The 14,789-nt window shown below is 42.5% G+C and overlaps 1 protein-coding gene across 1 annotated transcript; it reads left to right on the top strand.

Annotated features, from left to right (window-relative positions):
- Nucleotides 1-1,465: 1,465 nt before the first annotated feature.
- Nucleotides 1,466-14,570, top strand: map3k20b (mitogen-activated protein kinase kinase kinase 20b). Its single transcript, XM_073491695.1, has 12 exons — nucleotides 1,466-1,803; nucleotides 4,516-4,603; nucleotides 6,590-6,691; nucleotides 7,116-7,181; nucleotides 7,328-7,356; nucleotides 7,476-7,613; nucleotides 9,362-9,448; nucleotides 10,865-10,939; nucleotides 11,076-11,182; nucleotides 12,648-12,828; nucleotides 12,928-13,293; nucleotides 13,402-14,570. Exons 1-12 carry the CDS (start codon nucleotides 1,645-1,647, stop codon nucleotides 13,882-13,884), a joined length of 1,881 nt encoding a protein of 626 aa, XP_073347796.1. The 5' UTR covers nucleotides 1,466-1,644; the 3' UTR covers nucleotides 13,885-14,570.
- Nucleotides 14,571-14,789: the final 219 nt, after the last annotated feature.

The following is a 14,789-nucleotide window of genomic DNA, read 5'->3' as shown; positions in this document are numbered from 1 at the left end:
AGCTTTACAAATGACTGGAGTGAGGTTTTTAAGATGCCTGCCAGAAAGGGTCTAGTGACAGATGCTTCTGAGCTACATTTATGGAACATGTAGCACTGATGGGAAAAGCAGGTCTTGTCAGTGAACTGTATCATTATAATCAGTTCATTAAAAGGATTCCTTCACCGATCTTTCTTGATTAACAGGAGCTCTGATTAGCACTCACTGAACTGAAACACAGCCGAATGTTCAGTTCAACTCGCTAACTACTGAACTCAAAACGGTTGAGCTGGAAGCTGAGAATTTATTTGGATTAAAAACTCTGCTCACAGCTGTTGTAAATCCTACCCTATTATGTGCAGCACAATATTACCTCCTACTTCCTACTTCCTACTACTTCTGGAAGTCTAGACAGCAAAACAAAACCCACTGTGAAATGTGTTTTTTGCAAAAGTTGATTCAAACCAAATTTGTAGGTGGTTGAAATTACACGATCCTTCGTCTGCCGCCACCCGTGTGCCAAATCACCAATTTAAAAAACCTAGCTCACAGATGGTAACACAGTTTGACGCTGGTAGTCTTTGTTCCCCTTTTTTTAATTAAAAGTTGGTTGTGACTAACTTTCCACTTGCAGAGAAGACATTTTGTTTTGTAACTGACTGATCGATGAGCTCATGCCTGCTCCCCAGAGGATGAACCCCTCTGAATTTGGTCCTGAACTCACACATCTAAACTTCTACTTTGGGGTTCAATGATTCACTGCAGTGTCTGGGGGCTGTTAGCGGGCCTTCAGCCTCTCACTCATGTTTTATTTATCTAATGAATCACTCTTGTTTACTGTCAACAAGTGTCCTAACTTCCCAGAGCTGATCTCACCTGTCCCTACTCAGTGATGTCAGCACGGCTATCTTACTTAATGATGTCACTGGGTCATTCCTGTCGTGCTGAGTAACGCAGTCACTGCCAGGTTTCTCTGGTGTGTGTGTGTGTGTGTGTTTTTTTAGATGCAGCGTGTGTGAGAGATGGGTTCAGGTATTTGTGGTGGTCACCCTCGTTGCCAACTGATTTATTAAGTCTGACACGCCATAGGCCAGAGCTGTATATCCCTGTCTCAGTGTGTGTAGTGTAGTGTATGGAGAGCTTTATATAGCCACGGTTATCCAGGAAGAAGGAATGCCCTGGATGCCAGTGACCATATTTGAACAGTGAGTCTGCTACAGGCAGACTGCACACACACACCGACTGCAAACCTACACACACTCAAACACTCCCCTTCATCTCCATGCTGTGTGTGTGTGTATGTGTGTGTGTGTGAGATCTGTGTTGTAGTTACACTGGATCACCACCATCAGGCAATGTAACACCTTGTCTAGCAGTGACAGAGGGGGCTTCGACTTTTTCCTAACTCTCAGGGAGCAAACTTCTCTCTCTCTTTCCAGCACTTTCTGGCTTCTTCTCTCTGACAATCTGTTCTGCTGACCGACAACATCCACTCCGACCCTGCAGGAGGAAAACACTCCGCCTCTCTTTATTTCTTTCCCCTTCACTCGCTGTGGGCTGATTCCTGACTTGTATACTTTTTCTGGGCAGCGCCGGTTGGTCGAGCCTGCACTCTTTTTGGGCTGTGTGTATGTGTGTGTCTGTGTGCGCGTGAGTCAGTATGCCATGTCGTCCCCTGGCTCGTCGTTTGTGCAGATAAAGCATGAGGACCTGCTCTTCTACGAGAACTGTGGAGGAGGGAGCTTCGGGAGCGTCTACAGAGCCCTGTGGATTTCTCAGGACAAGGAGGTGGCTGTGAAGAAGCTTCTGAAGATTGACAAAGAGGTACGGAGGTCACACACACAGAAACACACACAGAGCAATCGCACACTTCTGCAGCAGAGACACATCAGTATTTATGAGTTATGGCCTCGTCTGTGGCACATTGCTGCTCTTCAGCATGAATCAGTTTCACTAATTTCCCACATTCTCCTCCCTCCCTCCCTCCCTCCTCCCCCTCCTCCCCTGTTGTCTGCCGTTGAACATGTTTATCTTAAACATACCTCTCCTCGTCCCCCCTCCTCCTCCTCCCACTCATTGTGGATGGTTTCATCGATGCCCACACTCCCATGTTCCTCCCATTGTGTGTCAGGGCGAGGTGTGCGGTCATCTGGGGCTTTATGTGCTGCACTTCACTTCAGGCCTGGGTGGTTCTCCACGAGCATGACCCTGATGTTAATCCAAACATAATTTCCTTCCATGATATTAATAACAGGCTGGTAGAGGCCCACGGCCCTGTGTCAGGAAGCGGTTAGGAGTCAGAGTGACCTGTGGGTGAGTCGGGCACGGTGTTGTTGTGGCAGCAGGCTTAAACAATGTAATGTAAAGTATTCACGCGGGGGCCGGCTACAGTGAACTACAGAGGGAAGTTTGATTTATAGTTTGACTTATTTCTCTCACACTGGCTTTCTCACACCCACATGCAAACACATGCAGGGTGGGCGGACATGCAATAAAGTGTGTGTGTACAGTTCACATGTAAATACACACTGATGGATCATGGGAGAACTGCAGCTTAATGAGTCCTTTGTGAATCTTCGTCTGCAATGCAGCCTGTACACATTACATTCATATTTTACCTTTGATCTTTGCAGAAACACCATCGGCTCTTTTGCTAATTAGTTAGCTTAGATTATTAAAATATATATTTTTTTGTTATTAGGTTTTTGGCCTTTTTCATGTCTTTATTGTAGAGGAAACTTAAGAGAGATAACAGGAAATGAGATGAGAGAGAGAGAGGGCATGACCTGCAGATAAGGGTCACAGGTCGAACTCGAACCCTGGGCAGCTGCGGCGAGGACACAGCCTCTGTACATGGGACGCACCAAGATAGAAATTCTTGACATCAGCTTGATCAGAAGAACAAAATACTTATTTTAAGGAAGCCTATCTGAAATAACTGACTTTTCATTGCTTGTAAGAAGCACAACTTGCTTAAATTTGGACCATTTTGTCTGGTTTTAAGACACATTTCTGTCATTGGCTTGACTTTTATACAAGTAATAATGTACAAGTACAATAAGCTCACCCCATTGGCAGATTTTTTTGCTTGATACAAGAAAATGTGATTTTATTTTATAATATTTTGCTTGGTGAGGTTAAAGATGAATCATTAATCAATTATTTGCTGTTAAGAATTTAACCATTCAAAAATGTATTAACTGACAATCAGAAATGGGCACAAATACATCAGAAAGTATCTTTACACAAATTAAGAATACTTGCTTATCGGACATATCAAAATTAAATACAAAATAGTGCTACGAGAAAATGTTATAAATTAAAAAACAAGCAATTTGTCATTTAAAGAATATTAAAAAATACATTCTTTTCAAAGTGATGTTATTACATTTTAGCCATGTAGTAGTGGCCTTAATATGCGGTGGATTTTCTTGGGTTGTTGAATTATGAAAGACAGGAGCCCTGCAATTAAAATTGAGTCATTATTTTGTGTTATTAGGTAATCATCAGGTAACTTCATGTTTACTTAATCTGTTCTTTTAACTCCTGATGTAGCCGACTCTGATTTTGCATCAAACATAGATCAAGTCAGTGGTTAAATCATTTTCCTAACGGACAAATGTCCAACATATTTCATATATCATTAATGATTAACCGATAATCGTTGGTTTAGACGGCTGACTTATCAATTTGCATACCTACTTTGGCTTCCTTCTACTAGGGCTGTTTTTGCAGCGTACATTTGCGCAGTGGTGAAAGTGATAAGTGTACAAATCAGTAAAAATAACAACACAACAACATAATAATACTCTATTGCAAGTGCATTCAAAATGTTGCTGAAGTTAACGTACAGATGCTTGAGCAACAAAATGTATTTAAAGTGTCAAAAGTGAACGTACTCGTGCAGAGCGGCTGGTACGACTGTCAGATATAAGTAGCTGATTAAAAGCACCAGAGTAGAAGTATCAGTAGCATACAATGGAAATATGCAAGTAAAGAACAAGTATCTCAGAGTTGTTTTTGAGTAAATGTTGCAGTCACAATTTTCACAAAAACTCTTCACACAAGCTCATGTTTGTACACACTGATGACCTCACACTTGGAATAACAGCGATAAGATAAACGGCGCTTTGGAAGAAAAACTGTTTATTGAGAAAATATTTTGCTGTTAAATCGCAGTTTTTTTGTCTGTGATTTCATATAATGGATGGTAAGTTATTATGTTGCTCGGCAACAGATACATATTCAACAGATGCGGCGGGTATGACCCGTATGTCAGTTCAGATTAATGGCGTGTTTGTCACTGCAGTGTGGAAGACTGGACCTGTGGTATGAAAGAGGTTCAGACCTCAGTGCAGACACTGTCGGGAATAACAAGTCAAAAGCTCAAACTTTGATGTTTACAGGCCATCCAGAATGATTTAGACTTTATTTTCACACAGGTCATGTTTCCTTACCAGTGTCAGATATTAGAAAAACTGAAGGACTGTTGCTCATATCCCTCTGTTTCTCTTTGTCTCGTCTCCTCCTATCCAGGCTGAGATTCTTAGTGTCCTGAGTCATAAGAACATCATTCAGTTTTATGGAGCCGTGCTGGAATCTCCCAACTATGGCATTGTCACAGGTCAGACCCCACGTGTTGTGTGTGTCTGTGTGTGTGTGTGTGTGTGTGTGTCTGTGTGTGTGCGAGTGTGTGTTTTTAAGATCCACTTTCAGATGTCTTTTCATATACATACACCCTAAACATATGGTAGTGGGAGTATTTAAGACCTAATTTTATTCAGAGTTCTCTTCAAATAAACATGAGTATTATTGTCTTTGGGGTTGATTAATGGACGTAGGTAACATTAGGTTAAGGTATCAGGCGGGATATAGAACTACAAAAATGTTTATTTATTAGTATTTGATCCTAGACGTGACTAGACGAGACTTTAGCACATGCTCGATGGCTGACAAGTGTTTATGTGTGTGTTTTTGAAGTATCTGCGTACACTCAGAGCGCTGGTTCTTGCTGCGTTTCCTGGCAGGACATTTGTAACTGAGACCAGCATGTTTCGATGTGGTTGTAATCCTGGATGGGGTCATATGGTTAAGATAAAGCACTGACACGCCACTACAGAGCTGTCCAGCAACAATTCTCACTGCAGCGGCGTCGAACAGAGCCCGAGGCTTACTAAAAATAAAAAAGTACAGTAGACCAAAAAGAAGAACTGGTGCAGGAGATGGATTTGGGTCCCAGTAAAGGTGTAGCCGTTTCAAAGTAAGGGTTCACTGATCCACTTGTTTCTGTTAGGATCTGGTTCTGTTATTTATTCAGGGAGGGTTCACTGAGGGCAATGCTCACTTTTTCAGGAACGCCCTGATCACATTCACAGTTACACACATTCACACATGGAAGCTGCTCAGTCCAACTACAGTCTGACCTGCCGACCACTGAGCAGCTCCACTGGAGCAGGTGGGGTTAAACAATAACTCCAGCAATTTTACACATTATAGTGTGTTTGTAGGTCTTGGGGAACACTACTGCATATGTGGGAAAAAAAGTAGTAGAAAGCCTTTTGTGTCTCCAGAGGAAGCTGCATGTAGTCTGAATCTGAAATTGCTTCCAGTGATGTCACTCAGTGACTAAGTTGCATTGTGATGTTGTAATGTAGGAGCCAGGTTCTGAAAAGTGGTCCACATAAAAGTCCAAAATGAAATGATCAAAATCAGAACAGCAGAAACAAGGAGTTTTTAATTTTCCTATTCCAAGCAACCTACATTACCCACAATGCAATTTAGCCACTGAGTGACTGGGATTATTCAGTTATGTGTAAGGCAACATCAGGCTTGATTGAAACACTGCTTTCCTAATGATGTTAAACAAAATGTAACAAATTAATACAACTTGGTAATTCTATCACAACTGAGTCACAAAACAGCTCAAACAAAACCTGATAAATTAAATTACAATTCACACAAGTTAGTGAAGTTAGTGAAAACATAACAATCAAAATAAACAGAAATCAAAAATCTCTATAAACGTTCAGAACAAACAGGACAGAAACTGTAGATGTAAACATAAAATGAACTTTAGCTATTTGAGCTGGTATCGGACTGATTTCCGACATGAGAATTGGATCAGGGCAGCTCTACTTAAAAAGACAAATTTATTCACGTTCTACTCACCAGACTACACACCTTTATCTTCTACTTTGCTCTTTGAATTGTCAGACTTACCAGGAAAAAAGGAAAAGGTGAAAAGTTCAGGGATAAGCTGAATTAGACTGTCGGGGTGTGAAGGTTGTTAGCGTTTCCACCGACTTGTGCTCGTGTCTCTGTGTGGTGTGCAGCGCTGAAGTGTGTGTCACGTTTTTCACACATTATTATATATTGATTGATTAGTTTTTAAATAGATGGAGTGATATCTGGATATTTATTCTATTAATAACCAATTATTAAAGATCAAACTCAAGCTGAAGTTTCCAGTGTGACAGAGTTAAAGTAGCCAACCGATGTCCGTATGGATGTTTTCTTCCAGCGTTCTGAGCAGCCGTTCACACATCATTTGTCTTTTTTAATTGTTATTAACCATTGCTGCTGTTTGTGTGTATGTGTGTGTTTCTTACAGAATATGCCAGTGGAGGGTCTCTGTATGAGTACCTTTCCAGCGAGCAGAGTGAGGAGATGGACATGGAGCAGATCATGACGTGGGCCATACAGATAGCCAAAGGTACGCCTGAAGGATCGACGATGATAATAATTATTGTATAAAAAACATGTCTCTGTTAAATCACCTAGCTTCTGACATCAAACAGCTCAGAGGCAGGAGCACTGACACGATCATCAGTGTCCTGTGATACTGTTAAACTCTAGTTTACACTGCTTTTTATTCTCCTCTTTAGAGGTGGAGGGTGACACCTTTCTGATTAGTGACAGTGAACGATGGTAGTGAATGATACAGTACATAAAAAAGGAACATTCAGATGATCAGCTCTGTTCTCTGATTGGTTTGAAGGTGATTAAATATTAAATATAAATATTTTATAATAAATTTGCACCCAAAGTGGTCGGACGTACCACTAAAACCAATCACAATATACATGAAAAGGTTGCAGGGTTTTTTTTGCCAGTTACTAATGCTTGAATTCTCACAGGGATGCATTACCTCCACGCAGAAGCTCCAGTCAAAGTCATTCACAGAGACCTCAAGTCACGGAACGGTAACACATGACCTTTAACACATTTTAATTTGCTCCTCAGACTCTGTCAACACTTTCCTTAACACAAGTTTTCTTTTGTCTGCTGGTTATGTTACTATTTTGTGTCCCGCAGCTTTGACTGGTTTCTCTGCTCTCTCTTGTTATAGTGGTAATGACAGCAGACAAAGTGCTGAAGGTTTGTAACTGTGTTCTTTTGATGTACAGAAAAACATATATTGGCATTTTTTTGATGCATTCAAGCACACAGGTCAGTTTGTGTTTTGCTCACTGCTCTCTCTCTGTCTGGATCTTCAGATTTGTGACTTCGGGGCGTCTAAGTTCCTGTCCCACACCACCCATATGACGGTGGTGGGCACTTTTCCCTGGATGGCTCCAGAAGTCATTCAGAGCCTGCCTGTCTCAGAGACCTGTGATACCTACTCCTATGGCGTGGTGAGTCAGTACGGCACACATACGGCCCCCCAAACAGATTTACAAAGTGTTCCTGAGCCCATTTCTTTCTACTCTTTTATTCAATCATGAAAAAGACAAAACTTCAAGACAAAGTTGACTAATCTCAGTTTCACTAATTTATTATTTATTCTGGACATGTCAACGTCTGTCATGGCTAACGTTTCGGCCTTTCGTCACACTTTAGAGGAAATTGGAAGCCATGTCATTTAAATACAGGAGTTGGCAGGTGATTAGCTCAAAAGTTCACATGGTTATTAACTTACCAAGGCCCCCTAAACATCTTTTCTTATGACATAACGTGACAATGACTAAAAATGGGGGAAATGTTAATCCCCTACAAGAGTTTACAGGTTCTGTGATGTACATTCTCTGTTTACATATTTTCAAACTTGTACAAATTCACCATTTCAGTCATTGTCGTATTATGTCATAAGAACATATGTGTATGGGACCTTGGGAAATGAATTACCATGTGACACTTCACCTGCCAACTCCTGTATATAAATGAGATGACTGATGAAGGCCACCAGGCTGAAATGTTAGCATGTTGGTTGACATGGCCAGAATAAATTAGTCAAATAGAAGCCATCTCCACACAGGTATTTCTGAAAAACAAGATATTTCTGTGTTTTGGCCTTGTACACACATGCAGTGTTTTAGGTCACAGAAAATGGAGCTTTTGAAAAACTCCTTCGAAGGTGAAGATATTCAGGAACTCATTCAGTAAGACACAAACTGATATTGATAACACAATGATGGAAGAGAGACAAAAATGAGTGCTTACAATGACGTGCAGACAATTATCCAAGAAGATCCTGTGAGGTCATGTTTCCCCGCCTCATTCCTTCTGTTTTCTGTAGCTAAACAACCGACCAAAATATACAGTCTGCTTCCTGTTTTCACTGGAAAGCACTCACCCAGTGTACATGAGTGGCCCTGAGATATGCGTCTTTAGGTATGTTAGTATGGACGGACATATTTTTGTTTTTTAAAACCCTTTTTTCACAAATACTCGGTCATGTTTGGACAAGGCCTCATATCAGTCAACTTGTCCTGAAGATTTATGTGTCCTACATTTGTACCACACAATAAAACACTGGTGAGACACATCCTTTCAAAGAATAACGATTAAATATATATTTCTGTACTGTTTTTAATGTAGTATATATAAAAAAAGATGAGCAAATAATCACATTCTGTTTATTTGTTTTATTCAGCTTTACAACTTTTTTTGGAATTGGGCTTGTATCAGTGTTGTAAAGCCAGAAATCAAGCCTAACTACTTTTTTGGTACCGACCCAAATGTAGTACTGAGTAATGAACACTGTCAAATACTGTCGGCCGGATTTACATGCTTGCTCAGATTTGCAGCCTTCTTCACTTTCACGCTTTTCTCAGTGTTACTAAATAATTTTGCCAATTTTAGAGACTTTTATTCAGTCAATATTCTTATTTGGCTTCTTTCAACATCCAACATCTAAGAGTTTGACTTCTTTTCATAATTTAGCAGCAGAAAAGTACAGTTTGGTATCAGTAGCAGCTGTGGTATTGGCAGCAGTGTCTACTCTTTTTAGTATTTTAGGTTTCATTTAGTGGTGCCTTTCTTTGAAGACATATTCACAACTATTCCTGAAAGTATCTTAAAACGCACCATGAGCGCTTGGAGCTGCTACATCAAAGAAATCACGTCCGTGTGAATGAGCCGACACCGTCTGTTCTGTGGCCAGGTGCTGTGGGAGATGCTGACTCGGGAGGTTCCTTTCAAAGGTTTCGAGGGGCTGCAGGTTGCATGGCTGGTGGTGGAAAAACAAGAGGTAACCCACACAAACACACACACACACATAAACACATGTGAGCACACCTTTTGTGAGCACACTGTCAGCATGTAGACCCACCAGAGTTTGAGAAGGCTCGAGGAACAATGTGATGCTCTCATGGTTTCCACTGCGAGCTGGTGAGGCTGACGCTGGGTATTTTTAGGCCTGATGTCAGTTCTCTGCTCTTGTAAGGCCTGGATACACAGCAGTGGAGCTCGGCCAGACTCCCACCCCCCTCCCCCCCCGCCAGCTAAAGCCTTTACGAGAGAGGGAGAGAGAGGGGGAGACAGACAGAGAGAGAGAGAGAGAGAGAGAGACAGCGAGAGACATGGGTGGAAAAGTGGAAAGAGTGCAGTGATAGGAGGGTTGATTCAAGAGCTTTATGAGAGATGATTGTGAAGTGTATGTGTTTCAGTTATTGGCGTGCTTGAATCCCCTTCAACACACACACACACACACACACACACACACGCACACACACTGGGGGCCAACAAACAAGTTGGAGAACATGATTCCTGCGTAGCTGTTGGCTAATCTCCAAATACTCTCCCTAAATAACTCTTTCCCAGTCTCCCTCTGATTTTCCCCTCCCTTGCTATACCTCTCTCTTCCTGACCCCTCTTACTTGCCCTCGCTCCACCCGGAGTCCGTGATATTTTAGGATTAATCCCCAGAGAAAACTGTTTCCATTCACTGCGTTGTACTATGGAGCAGTCTTGGCTTCTTCAGATCTTTGATGATGCCAGAGGATCTTCCAGGGACATTCGCTCCGTGGCATGGGGCAGTTTACATTTTACAGAAAGATAAACGTGGACCCACTTTCACATCATCAGATTGAGCGTAGACTGAACAAATGATAAGCAGATTATAAGAATTCACAGGTTTGTGTATAAACACAAAAAATAACTTATTAGAAACAGCCACCTGTCTTGTAATGTCTGTTTGTTTTTTTTTTAACTAGTTGTTAGTTTTAAAGCTGCTTTGTCTGACGATTATCACTGAGCGATTTTGTGGTGATGTAGAGAGGAAGGAGGGGATTGCTAACTGCAAAACTGACAGGACGTTAGCTAAAATGACACTTACAGCAGCTTTAAAATCAGCATACTAGTATTTTCATTGTGAGCAAGTTAGCATGCTAATGTTAGCATTCAGCTCAAAGCTCCACTGTGCCTAAGCAGAGCCTCACAGCAATGATAGAGTGGCTGCAGACTTTCTCGTTTTAATTTTGATTGTTGCTTATTTAGTTTTGAATATTGAATGTTTTGGAGAAATACTAAAGATTTGAACCCAGGTTTTCAGCTTCAAATGGTTCTCAATAGGTTTATTTTTACAATTAAGGTGGTCTGATCTGACATTTGTGTTGAAAGTTAAGGCTTCTCCTTCTTGTATTTGTTTGTGTGTCTGTGTATCTAGAGGCTGACCATCCCCACCAGCTGTCCAGCAAGCTTTGCAGAGCTAATGAGGAAATGTTGGCAAGCAGACCCTAAAGTAAGCGAAATGGACAAAGGATACACTAGTTGATCTCTTAAAAATGTTTCTTGTGCCTCACTTGTATACTTATAAAGACTTAAAGCTTGAAGAGTGAGCTGTTTATTTTATCTTGTGTACATGCATGTACCTACAGGAGCGTCCACAGTTCAAACAGGTGCTGGGAACCCTGGAGACCATGGCCAACGACAGCAGGCTACCGGACCAGTGTAACTCCTTCCTACATAACAAGGACCAGTGGAGGTACACACACAACCACACACACAACCACACACACACACACATATACAGTCTTGTAGACAGAGTATATCTGCACTGCGTCTGAGTATGAAGCAAATGTATGCAAGTCTCGGTCTCTTACGTGACAAATGCAGTCTGTGACTGACTGTTCTCCAAATAAAACTCAATATGCATGCACACAAATTCAACCTAGTCACACACGTGCATGCACACACACAGTACGTACAGAGTGTGTGGAGTCTAAAGCTCAGGAGGGGAGTTAAATGTGTGACCCTGTGCTCTACTTCAGTCTATAATAAGCTCTCTGGACAGTGTCCATGGAAGAGATTCCTCTACTCCTCCACTCTGCCCTCGCTCCACCGCAGGGAGAGCGACAGAGAGATGGGGGCAGGGTGGGGAGTCGGGGAGAGGTGGAGGAGAAATCAAGTATTGAAATGTGTTGGCTTCCTGTGAAATCTAAAACACTGAACAAGACAGAAACATTGAGGATGGTGGAAAGCGATAGTGGACAGACGATGGGGGTGAGACGGGGGAGAAGGAGGTGGGGGACGGAGCAGAGGAGAGAAGGTGCGAGATTCTGTGCATATTTAACATGAGTACAGCGAGGCAATCAATTTTGAGTGAAGTTTTGGGTACGGGTGGAAAAACTTGGACAAGGGAGGTGGAGAGAGGGAGGGGGGAGGAGGAGTGAGGGAGGTGAAGGGGCGGGATGAATGAATAGGGAGGTATGGGAGGAACACAGGAGGAGGTTAGCTCTGTGCGTCAGATCGGTCTATATTTAGTGGCTGTGAGAGTTGATTGTGTTTGTGGATGCAGGTTCACGGCAGTTGCTCACTGAGCCTCACAGTGACCTCTTGTGGTAGCAGACAGTACTGCAGCTACATATTTTATATACTGTTGACACGTGCTTCACTTTTAAGTTTTATTAATATTCTTTTCTTGTCTTCAAGTAAGCAAAATATTTTATGTCATGCAGTCTGCTACAGGAAACTAGAATATACTCATTTTAAAATAGTAATATCCTTTTAATAATCTGGTAACGATCCAGTTTCACAGTACCAGGACTGCAACTATAGATTATTTTCATTGTCGAATAATATGTTGATTATTTCCTCTAATATAATCCATTAGTTGCTTCGTCCATAAAATGTCAGAAATTGTTGAAAAATGTCGATCAGTGTCAAAGTACTTAGATTACTAGTATAACTGTGACAATCATGGTAGCTCAAACTTTAAACATGACTTCTTGAACATGAGTTTTCAAACATATTTTTTCAGCAGCATGAACAAGCGCTGCTAAAATATTTATCAATTCCTGATTCTTTCAACTGGGTAGCTTTCTGAAATGAAACCTGCCAAATGTTCAGTGGAGGCTGCAGTAAAGTTGCTGTTAAAATAAGGCCACATCTGCATGCACACAGTCACAACAGATTACGTGATATTCTGTCTGTGTGTTCACGTACTGCAGGTGTGAAATCGAGTCGACCCTGGAGCGCCTTCGGAAGCTGGAGAGGGAGCTTTACTCCAAAGAGAAGGAGCTGGAGGAGCGGGAGAGGAGGCTCAGACTGTGGGAGGAGAGGCTGATGGAGAGGTCCAACATGTCTCCCAGTCCCACCTCCCTACTCATGGAGCGCTCAAACATCTCACCAGTAAGTAGAAGTGGAGTAAGTCTGTTCAGACAGCTGAAAACAAAATAAAAAAATGACCTTTTTATGATCTCCTCCCTCCTCCTCTTCTTCTTCCCTCAGTTCTTCACGCCGATGTCCATCGGCTCCTCCGGCTCTTTCTTCCGTTCGCACTCTCAGGACTCCAACAGCGCGGGCCTCAGCAGTGCTGGGGTCAGCAGTGCTGGCGTCAGCTGCCTCCTTCGCACCCTCAGCAACGGAGACACGGAGAGGGGGAGCAGTGTGACGCTAGAGAGGGGGATGGGTTCACTTGACGGCGGGAGGCTGCACGCCATGCTCCGAGGGTTGCACGGCAGGTTCGGAGACGAGGACGAAGAAGAGGAAGGAACCCTGGAGGAGAAAAGCTGGGGGCAGAGGGAGAGAGACGACAGTGGGAGCTTGGAGGGAGGAAGGGTGCAGGTGACACTCAGGAGCTTCCCAGGCGGTGTAGTGGAGAGGGAGGAGAGGACGTGGGAGGAGGGGGACAGGGAGAGAGGAGGGATGCAGAGGAGCAGGGTGACAACCATAGTCCGAGGATACTCAGGTGCTTTTGGAGAGGCGGAAGGGGAGAGGGAGAAGGAGGGGGGAGGATGGGAGATAGAAAAGCTGGGGGACAGGCTAGATGAGGGAGGGATAGAAGGGGGGAGGCTGCCGACCATGTTCAAGGGTCTCCACGGGAGTTTGGGGGACATGCTGTCCTTAGACATGAACGAGATGGGGGACGACATGGACATGGATATGGGCGACCTGGGAGGGATGAAAGTTGTAGGTCACAATGTCAGGAGCGAGGTGGGGGTCAGGGGTCGCAGGAGTGACATGGGAGTCGTGGTCCAGGGAATCAGAGGCGACCGCAGCGAGGCCATCAGCCAAAAGATTAGAGGAGAGGTAGGGGTCGTCGGTCACTCGGGGGTGCAGGTGAGCATGCGGTCTTCGTCCAATCAGAACTCTGTGAAGAGCTGCAGCGTGCGACACGGAACCAAGATCAACATGGCGACTGCAGCCATGGACATGATGGAGCTCGATTGGTCCGACAGTGACTAGGAAACACACACACGCACAGAAAACACACAGAGAATACACACAGAGGCCAAACTAGAAAGATTTGTTCGTACGTACAGTATCTGAGCTACAGTCTGTGCATTAGGATCTCCAGTTGAAAATCAGCTGGTAAACACACATTTTTTGTTAAATTTTTTTTATTGAATGGATGAAAACTACACCCATGTGTACTGTGAAGTAGGAAGGAGCAAGAAGACAATCAGAGGCTGTCTTCGTCACGTCGTCAGAATGACTTCACCTGTGTAATTTAATGTGCTATTAAAAACTGCTGCATAACATACTGTAAGAGGTACAAGTGTCAGAGAAATAACACACTTGAATGCCGCTCTAATGAGGCAGCACTTTTTTTTTTCCTGCTTATAAAGAATCTTGTAGTTTATAGATTTGATTTGTTCAAAACAAGCTTTGACTTCAGTTCTAACTGTGATCTAGTGTGTGAATTTTTGGCATTTCTTTCTGTATATTTTATCATTTTTCAATAAAAAGAAAAACTCTGATTCCATTCCTGTGATTTTGCTCTTTGACAGTTAGTCTTCATCCTCCAGTACGTTACTAGTCCAGTATTTGTAGAAATGTTCTAAATTGAGCAATTTGTGGTCATACAGTATGGTATGTCAGCCCTAAATAGCCATGTCAAACATTATTTCCTTCGGTTTCCTGTGATAAAAAGTTAGATTTTATTTGTTTTCTTGAGATCAGGAGTTATTTATGTTATTATCAAAAGATAATAACTGTTTTTTTCCTGAGATAACAAGATAATTCTGTCGAGATCTCCGGGTAACAAACTCTGTTTTCCAGAGATAACAAGTTATTTGACAGTGTTGACAAAATATGAAGTGAGCTCGACTGACAACATTACAGTCATTCGTTTTTTTACTCACTCAAAA

Source organism: Pagrus major, chromosome 21 (genome assembly GCF_040436345.1).
Source record: "Pagrus major chromosome 21, Pma_NU_1.0".
NCBI lineage: Eukaryota > Metazoa > Chordata > Actinopteri > Spariformes > Sparidae > Pagrus > Pagrus major.
This window is presented reverse-complemented; position numbering and strand designations above follow the sequence as displayed.

Bases quoted from the DNA above. Each gene is read 5' to 3' on its own strand.
- map3k20b (XM_073491695.1), top strand. From the start codon at position 1,645: ATGTCGTCCCCTGGCTCGTCGTTTGTGCAGATAAAGCATGAGGACCTG. The intron at 1,804-4,515 runs GTACGGAGGTCA...CCTCCTATCCAG, and splicing joins TTCTGAAGATTGACAAAGAG to GCTGAGATTCTTAGTGTCCT. The intron at 9,449-10,864 runs GTAACCCACACA...CTGTGTATCTAG, and splicing joins TGGTGGTGGAAAAACAAGAG to AGGCTGACCATCCCCACCAG.